The sequence below is a fragment of the Cryptomeria japonica genome, chromosome 3 (assembly GCF_030272615.1).
Source record: "Cryptomeria japonica chromosome 3, Sugi_1.0, whole genome shotgun sequence".
Taxonomy (NCBI): domain Eukaryota; kingdom Viridiplantae; phylum Streptophyta; class Pinopsida; order Cupressales; family Cupressaceae; genus Cryptomeria; species Cryptomeria japonica.
Genome location: NC_081407.1, coordinates 589,327,958 through 589,338,131, shown reverse-complemented (window position 1 = coordinate 589,338,131; position 10,174 = coordinate 589,327,958). Strand labels below are relative to the sequence as shown.

The 10,174-nt window shown below is 34.4% G+C and overlaps 1 protein-coding gene across 1 annotated transcript; it reads right to left on the bottom strand.

The window, feature by feature from the left end:
- Positions 1 to 934: 934 nt before the first annotated feature.
- Positions 935 to 2,249, bottom strand: LOC131874268 (uncharacterized). Its single transcript, XM_059217558.1, has 3 exons — positions 2,021 to 2,249; positions 1,568 to 1,909; positions 935 to 1,380 (listed from the first exon to the last, which is right to left on the bottom strand). The coding sequence occupies exons 1-3, from the start codon at positions 2,247 to 2,249 to the stop codon at positions 935 to 937; spliced, it is 1,017 nt and encodes a 338-aa protein (XP_059073541.1).
- Between the last annotated feature and the right edge of the window lie 7,925 nt (positions 2,250 to 10,174).

The window sequence follows — 10,174 nt, the reverse complement described above, 5'->3', positions numbered from 1 at the left end:
CGTTGATGGATTGTGTCCTGGTTGGACCACATAAATCTGTGTGAACAAGTTGTAACGGTCTAGTAGAAGAGTGTTCTTTAGATTTAAAAGTTGTTTTTGTTTGTTTACCTTTAAGACACTCTTTGCACACATATTTTTCTGGTTTACTCAAGATAGGTAAGCCTCTAACATTCTGATTCTTGCTGATTCGAACCAGATTATCAAAGTTCACATGTCCCAAACGTTTGTGCCACAACCAATTTTCCTCAACTTGACCCATAAGACACATGCCTTCGTTGATTTCATAGTTTGTGGAGTCAAGCAGGTTGTAAACATTGCCAATTGTTCTCAACCCAGTAGCTACAAATTTACCAGACTTAGTTTTTATAGTACAACCATGAGAAGTGAAGGACACATTATAACCACTATCACAAATCTGACTAACACTAAGTAGGTTGTGTTTCAATCCTTCAACAAAATACACATCATGTATTGGAGTATCATCATTCAGTAATAATGTACCCTTACCTCTGACGAAAGCTCCTGAATTATCACCAAATCTTACAAAACCTCCATCAAAGTCTTCAAAATGAATAAATCTATTTTTGTCTCCTGTCATATGGTGTGAACAGCCACTGTCCAACACCCACAGTGACTTCTTACTTGAAAAGAATGCAGATTGCACTATCATAGACTGTTCAATACTAGGGACAAACTTTGGTTTCCATATCTTATGAATATTTGCCTTTGATTTGCATTGAGAAGAAGTATGTCCAAAGGTGTTACACTTAATGCACTTCACGGTGTTTGGAAAGCCATAGGTTTGATTGTATCCAATCATAGAAGTTCTATGTTGTAAAAATCTGCAAGTGTTAACCTTATGGCCAAACTTGTTGCAGTAAAAACAGTAACCATGAAAGAATCCAAACCTAAAAGGTGTCATTCTATTGTAAGCCTAAAATTGGTTTCTATTTGTAGGTTTAGTAATCTGTTTTGCTGATTTAGCACTCTCAAAACCTACACCTGTCATATTCTTGCATAGTTTTTGTTTGTTTAAAATTTCATTTAAATGCAAGGTACTTTCATACTGCTCAATCTGCTTATGCAAAGAATTAGTTTGCTGTTCCAAAGTATTAACTTTCAATTCACTATCAGCAAGTAAAACTTTTAAATCTTCAACTGTTTGCTTTGAATCTTTTAATTCAATTTGCAAAATTTGAATTTCACTTTCATGAGAAACTACAAGCTTCTTTAGTCTTTTGATTTCCTTAAGAGCACAAAGCAATTCTCCTTCAAGATCACTTTCACCTTGATCTAAGTCATCAGATTTATCTTCTGATATGTTCATTATATCTTTCCTTGAGGAAGTTTCTATTTCAGCCATAAACAAAGTTTCATCACCTTCACAAGGTGAGTCATCTGAATCATTTTCAGAATCTTCTTTTATAAAAAGACTCTTCTTTTTTCTGAAACGGATTGAATTTCTTTTTAGGGTTCCATTTTTTCTTTCTGAAAACTTTTTCTGATTTTTCTTCTTCACTGTTTTGATCACTCAGGGGACATTGAGCAGCAAAGTGTCCGGCTTTACCGCAATTAAAGCATTTGAAGGGTAGTTTTCCCTTATATTTTTTTTTTAACTTTCTTACTAGCAGGGCTTCTATAGCATCTGAAAGTTCAGACTCACTATCTGGTTCCTCTTTCTTTTCTACTTTAAAAGCAGTTTCTTTAGAATTAGAAGAATTACTACCAATTCTCATTTCATAAGCTGTAAGTATGCTTTGAAGGCTGTCAAGAGACATAGTAGAAAAACTTTTCTTTTCTTCTAAAGTGGACACCTTAGTTTCATATTTAGGAAGTAATGTTCTAATAACTTTTCTGACAACATCTTTTTCATCAACATTTTCACCAAGACCCCTTCTCGAATTCACAACTTCATCAATTCTAAGAAAATAATTTGCAATAGTCTCATCTTCTTTCATTCTCAATGACTCAAACTGATTCTTGAGTGTGAGAATTTTAGATTCCTTGACCTTTGCATCACCTTGATAAATGGTTTCTAGCTTACTCCATATTTCATTAGCAAATGCACAATGCATAACTTTAACAAACACATCCTTGGTGAGACCACATAACAGAGCATGCTTAGCTCTAGCATTTAACTCATATTGAGTTTTAGCATCAGGATCTGAAGGAATAGAAGTAGGAACAACATATTTTGTAGTAACAATGTTCCACTCATTTACATCAATAGAGATCAAGTATGTTTCCATTCTGATCTTCCAGAACACATAATCTGTGCCATAAAAAAGAGGAGCTCTTGATAGAGATGCACCTTCTTGAGAATGAGCCATCAAAAAAAACTTCCAAATGACCAGGAACAATCCCTAGGACAGACCTATATGAGGGACCCAATGCTCTGATACCACTTGTTGGAAGTGGAGACACTCTGAGAGGGGGGGGGGTGAATCAGAGTGTAACGATTTTCACAAGAATTTCTTTACAACTTGACAATCTTGTTTAACAATAAGCACAGATGAATGTAAGATGAAAAGCTAAACAAATGAGACTTAACACCTTAAACTAGCATTGTTAACAACACAAGAAATACATAATAAGACCAAATGAAAAACTTGAATCATGTTTTTCAGAAAGCAAAAAGTTTTTGATTCTTTTACAAAAACATAGAACAGTTAAACGAGTATTGCAAAGATTGCATCACATAAGTTCAAACAAAACAGAGTATGAAATAAAGGAAGCAAAAGACATGTAGTATCAGAGCATAAACCAGTAAGACAAACTGAGACAAGACAGGGCACATAACACCATAGTTTTCATGAGTGGAAAACCCTCCTGGGGTAGAAAAACCACTCGGTAAGATCCCTTATATTATTTCAAAGAGCACCAACTCAGTACACAAGATTTAGAAACCACAAGGCCTCAAGGAGCACCAACCCCTCTTTCTTATCCAATAGAAACATTCCAACTCAAGCTACAGTCACTGGTAATTTTATGATTGCACTTAGTTCTGCAGTCACAAAACCATCAGTGATTGGAGCGAGTATATTTTACCAATCTGTACAAATGATTCTCTCTAAATGATTTTTTGCAACAATATTCTTCAAGGCTTTGAATCATAGATAGAGAATAATAACATTCTTTTAAAGAAATTAAACAATATCAGAGAGAAAACTCAATCTTTGAACAACAAAATAATTTCAACCATTATAGCCTCATGTACTCTGCAACAAAACAGAGTAATACTCTCGAACCCTCGACTATCAAAAAATCTCTGATAGTCTTTTGTTATACATAGCACTTTGTTTTTCTTTTTCAACAAATTCTTTGCCTTTCCCTTATTCACACTCCTCACACGCAGATTTCAACATGTTCTGTTCTGTATTTAAACTGTTCTCTTCCCCAAACAAAAAAACGTCTTCAAGAATAACCCTCGTATAGGGTTACCAAACCCTTACGGGAATTTGCAAACTGAAAACAAATAACCGATTAACTGTGCAACGGAAAGAGAAGCTGAGAGATAAACTAAAGATGCTTGAATTTCCCAAATTTGAAAACCAAAAATAAAGCTAAGTCTGTTTCATTATTTCCATTTTTCATGACTGAAAAACCAGATTCGAAATACCTGAATCTTTTTAAACAGATGAACAAGAATATTACTTGTAATACGCAACCTCATTGATAACTGAAAAGAAACTAACTAGAAATCCATTTAGCTCACTGTTAAGTCCACTCTTGCATCATTCTTCCCAACCAAACAAACTAACTCGAGCTCCTTTGCTACAGCAGCGGCTGCATCTCTCATGGCGTCTAGGATTTGAGACGGACTTCAACCAACAATAAACTTGTTCAAAGACAAATGAAACAAAGCGATGCTTCCAAAAACTTTTAATATGTCAGTCACATAGAGTATTCCAAAGTATATGCTACTAGTCCGTAGACATATTAAACACAATATTAACCAAAGATGCCGTTCAATAAATGCCAAGTCAGTGTTATTCACTGTATCCGTGTCACCAGCCTGGCCCGAGAGAAAGGCTTTTTAAAAAATATAACAAGTCAGCTTAATTCAATGTATCCGTGTCACCAGCCTGGCCCGAGAGAAAGGCTTTTTAAGAATATAACCACATGCTTAATACACTCGCCTCAAAATATGAAATTTAAGCAACACAACTTCTCCCTTTTTATTTTCTTGTCATCGAGGACAAAAGTATCAAAGAGCAACACTTTCAAAGTTTAGAATTGTTATCTTTAGTATAACACCCCTGGTTTTGTCTGCTACTTTATTTTTTGTTTCTATGAAAAGTCTAATTATGCTTTGATCGGCGCCCAACATACCATAGAAAGGTCAAGTTCTCTTTATTTTTCAAAGGGTGTATTCATGGTGTATGTTGTCTGGTTCTTTGAGTGTTTCAGAGAACTTTAAAATTATTAAGTGTTTCGATTTCTAATATATTTAGGTTGGTTTTAGCTACCAGCTTCCATCTTTTCCATGTATTGTATGGCTGATTAGCTTCCGTGCAAACTGTAGAATATTTCTCTCTTCAATTTTCCATGTTCCATGTATGTATTGGATGAATGTGTAACGCTTTATTTGTCCAGTCCTTATAAGTGCTCTATCATTCTGATATCGAACACCCTCAATTACCCTGCTTGCTGGTTATTTTTGTAGTCCTTGTGTGTGGCCCATCATTCTTTTTTTTTAATTGGAGTGCACTTTGAAAAAATATGTAATTGTTATGAATCCTTCTTAATTAATGCCATCTCTATTTCCTTCGTTGTCATTGCAGTTTCTTAAATTGTTTGTCAGTTTTTAATATGCATGTTTTTGTATTTAGCATTTATAAAAGCTCCCTCTTGAAGCTAAACACACTATTTTTAGTTTATTTCCTTTTACATATTGCCAGATTTCCTTTTATTTCATTTTATGCTATTTCCATTGGAATCTCTCTCTGCACTGTTTTAATTAAATATGGATGTTGTATACTTTCCAGGTTTAGAAATGGAGGAAAAGAAATTTGGACCTTCACTGGATACCAATACAATAAAAGAATATGATGAAATATAAAGTCCGGCTTGAAGTCCGCTGTTCATGAATATCGTAAAAGTATGTAGATTGCATTATCTATAGCTCGAACAGAAATTAAGAAACTGGTTTAAGCCTTCATGTGGGCCACGTTACAAGGGTCGATGTGGATCAATGTAGTCATCAAAATTAAAATAAATTAGTGGTATCTCCCACATAACCACATTTTGGACTTAAGAGCTTTCCACGTGACTCCTCACGTATTAAATGGCCTTCCATCTTAGGAATGGTTTAAAAATGAAACATATAAAATATCCATGTAAGAAGATTCATCCTCCATAAATAATTCCTCTTATTAATTAGTTCTCCTTCTCACGAGTGGTTTACAGCAAATCATATAAAAGCTCACTAACCATTACAAATAGCTACATGTGGAAGATATTGTAGAGATATTTTAGAAGAAAGAATTACAAGATAGTAAATCATTTAAAAGTTCATTAACCATCAACAAGTTTGACATCAATGACAACATAAATTTATGTGTGTAACACATCTGTGATATCAAAGTAGGAGTTTCTGAGTTTGTAGGCATTGTGTCAAATGTAAGGTAATTTGCACCAAGACCTAAGAGTGGAATGTGTGAGTTTTGTTGCATGTATATGTGCAACTTGCAAGAGAAGCTGCATAGAGGGTTTGTGGAATAGAGGTTTTTGAATGTGTAAACAAACTACTAAAATAAGGTAGTTCACACCAAAACTTGAGGGTGTTGGTAAGAGGATCTTCGAGAAGTTGAAGATGGAAAAGAGGAAGAAAAAAAGGACTTTTGCTTGAGAATTCCTAGAATTGAGGAAATTAGAGAAAGACTTTGGAAAATCAAAGAGAGTGAGTAATAATAAATAAGAGTTGGAATGATAAAGTTGAAGTAAAACGTGAATGAACACAAGAGAAGAGATTGAAAGGAGAATCGAAAATATTAATAAAGGTGAGGGTGTAATAAATTATTTTTCTAATGATGTTTTCACTGCACAAGGGAGGGGAGATAATGAGTTTGACATGGATAATGAGAACAAAGAGGTTGCAATAGAGGCAAGTCTTTCTAAAGACTTAGAAATATTGATAGTAGAGAAGCAATATCTCTTAGAAGAGGTATCTTTGGATGCGTAGTATGATGACATCACTTTGTACTTGCTAAATCAAAAGTATCCATCCCATTTGAATGCAGTTTAGAAGAGAGATTTAAGGATGATCAAAGAAGTCACTATATGTTACAAGGACCAGCATTATACAAGAGAAACCATGAAGGGATTTTTTTGAGATGTCTAAATCATGGAGAATTTTTATAGTAAATTTGGAACAAGGAATGGTGCAAGTTTGGCTACTTGGTTACTATTGGCCCACCTTGTTTTGAGATACACATGAACATGTGAAGATTTGCCACACATGTCAAGTTGCAACAACCATGGAGAGAACTCTCGTAGTGCCCCTGTAGCCTATCATTGAGGTAAAATTGTTCATCAAATGACACTAGACTATATTGGATGATCAAGCCACCTTCCTTTGTGCAACATAGTTACATTTTTACCACTATTGATTATTAAATACGATGTGTTCTAAAATCCAAGATTTAAAACAATGCACTACTAAACTTCTTACTAAATTTTTAGAAGAAAACATCACACCAAATTTGGATGTTCACATGCTTTAGTTTGTGATATCAATCCTACATTTGTGTCCTAAAAGTTTTCTAGCTAGACATTTGAATATGACATCACTTTAAAATTTTCTTCTAACTACCATCCTTAGGGTAACAAATTAGATGAATCAACAAACAAGAATTCGTTAAGTATGATTAAGAAATTATTAAACAAGAACCTACAAGATTGACACACACAACTGATATTTTCTCTTTGAATATATCGAACTTGAATTATGACATCTATTGATGCTTGAGAAAATACAGACTTAAACCCACAACATTCGCTCTTTATAGTCATATATGTAACCCATTATTGATCGAAACCTACATAAGTTATTAAAAATCTTAATTTATTCAATACACCCCAAACCTTAGATAATCGCATACTCTAAAAACAGCTTTTAACAATTTTATTTACTGACTAAACATTAGAGCTCAAACACATTATGCGGAACGCACAGATAGGGAATCAAACAGGGAGGCCGGAAAATAACTTTTCCTCGACGGCCCGCCGATCTACCCGACACTACAGCTATAATTCCCGAGTGGAAAGGAAGATAAACTTTATGGTCTATATATATACACAGAGAGGAAATGCAATAAAAGTCACCTAGCTGCAGAAGACGATTTTATAATTGGTTCCGCTGGGGCAAGTCAAGGTGCTGGCGGGATCGTCCTTGTCATAACTGGTTTGTGATATCGAACGTAGCTGCCTTCACAATTATTCCTGCACTCAAAACATTTCAATATACCTAGCATTACTTTAGTCTTTCTATCTAAATATACAATGCTAAATGTTGAAGTAAACCTTGGAGAAAAACAGAGAGTGCTGCTACGAGAGCAATCCAGACCAGTATCACTCTAGCCATTGTTAACAAGTGTGAGTGATTATGCTGAGAATGAGTGTGTATTAATATGGAAATCGATCACATGTAATTGACTTTAATGTCACTTCTTTTCAGAGTGTTCGATAAATTTAGGAGTGTCATCTTATTATCTTGGCGGATCGATCACGCAATGGCCTTTGAAAGGAGCTCTTCAAATTCGTAAAGATAAGTTTTGTTTTTCCCCACCAAAAGTCGAACTTCCCGTGCTCCCCAGGTGGGCTAGATATAGATTGGGCGGCTCTACGTGATATGATGTGGATGCAGTTTTGGAAGAGCATGAGGGTGGGGTTTCCTGAGGGAGGCTTAAGTTCTATTTTTAAGGAAGAGGTGGTCTCATGGAAAAAAAAAATTTTGCTACTGAGACTATTTGAAATCTTTTCAAAAAAAAACAGATCCCCTACTTTTTGGACTTGTAAATTTAAGGAGCTGAAAATAGGGTGGGACTAGATTTTGCCCCACCACCTTAAGAATATTTAGATAAAACTTTATTTTTTTCCCACCAACTTGCTTAAATTTAGGAGTTTAAACTTAAGTTGAAAAAAATAGATCCCCTACTTTTTAGACTTGTAAATTTAATGAGCTGAAAATAGGGTGGGATTAGATTTTGCCCCACCACCTTAAGAATATTTAGATAAAACTATATTTTTTTCCCACCAACTTGCTTAAATTTAGGAATTTAAACTTAAGTTGACCGCACTACAAAATTCATGAGAATGCCAGCATCCTTAAATTTAGAATCTAAAAAATCTCAGGCCACCTCTATTATTTAGGAAGCCCCCCTCCATGGGACCCCAACCTAAGTTGTGAGTCTCCCACCAATTAGCTTAGAGGAAAAATAGGTCAGCTTCTATTTTTAAGGAAGAGGAGGTCCATAAAGAAATTTGTGGGCTAGTTATTTAGAATCTCTTCTTAGAAAATAGAAGCTCATACTTTTTAGGTCTACATATTTGTGCACACCTTAGGAATATTGTAGATCCTCTTAGTTTGATTTCCACCAAAAAAGAAAGAGATGAATCTTGCCAAAAAATTTAGAAAAATAATAAAAATGAAATTTAATTATTTACAAACTAAATTGCACTACAAATTTCATGAGAACACCAACTTTCTATTTCCTCTTCATGGGACCTCAGCTTAAGAGTTGTTTTAAATTTAGTTTTGTGGTTGATTGGATAGATGATCTAGTGTAAAGTTTGTTATATAGTAGTTAATACTTGTTTTATATGTTTTGAATTGTATTTATATTGTATTGAGAATTATAGATATGTATGTAATGATTAGAATGCATAATAATCAAAATCTTTCTTTCCATTTTCAATAAAATTGTATGTATATATTTTAGGAGCAATAATATTACGAAGTGAAGAAAGCAATATTTATTTAGGAGAAAAATCTAGTTAGTAAAAAGTAAATCTTGACATAAATTCTTGACAAATTTAAAAGGTATCATAATGTATGTATAAGATGTGATTTTTCTATTACTGAAGCATTGAAATAGATTGTAAAAGGAAAATACTATTGGTATTTTGGTATGGTTTTGTCATTGATGTCAACACCTACTAAATACACCTACTTTGGAGATCCAACAACATTCACCGGCAATCAGTAAACTGTTCAAACAATCACCAGTATATGGTAACCTGCAGGATATAATGTTCACCGGTACCTGCAATGATATGGAAGACACTTGGTAATGTCGAAGACATCATGTGGACACTTTTCCTTGAAGTAATATCATTGGTATATTCTTATTTGCATATTTGCTTTTACCGGCAAATAGGTCCAGATTATCTAGGGTTACACCGGCAGGTTTATCTTTTCCAGATCAGCATGGCACGCTATGGAAATGATTTATTATTGTTATAAAAGCATTAAGCCAACATGTTCAGTCGGTTATTGGATCGGATATTGTATTATTTGTAAAATATTTTATTGTAATATCTTGTAGAGCCAACCTACTAAAATTGGTCTTAGGGTATGGTATAAATGTAAGATCTTATTTGTAAGATCAAATGTGGAATGCGAAAAAGATTTAAGGAAGGATATATGTGAGATCAAGCAGAGATATACACGAAGACATCATTTGAAGGTGAAGTTAGGTTTTTGTAGAAGCATATCAGCATTACATCAGTACTGAATCCAACATATGAAGATGCTATTTTGTGCAGTACATTCTCATCAGATTTAACCATCCAACTATAGTCAGTGTGACTCCCATTTGTGTTTGAGCAGTGAGCTCTAGGCTGTTGGCCTTTCTGCATGTGCAGACCCCTCTTTGTACACTTACTATCTACAGTAGTATCATCTGATTGTGGGTAAGGTTTCCCACCGTGGTTTTTCCCCTTACAGGGTTTCCACGTACAAATATTTGTGTCATGTGTTGTGGTTGACTTTGTGCTTATGTTTCATGCATTAATTCTTACCAGTACAGCATTTCCTGTTAACACTGTTTACCGGCACATTTAACTTTCTTACCGGTATTAAGCATTAAGTTGGTTAATAAGATTTTGATTTGAATTTATTAGACAACTGATTCACCCCCCCCTCTCAGTTGTCCCCGGGACCTACAATTGG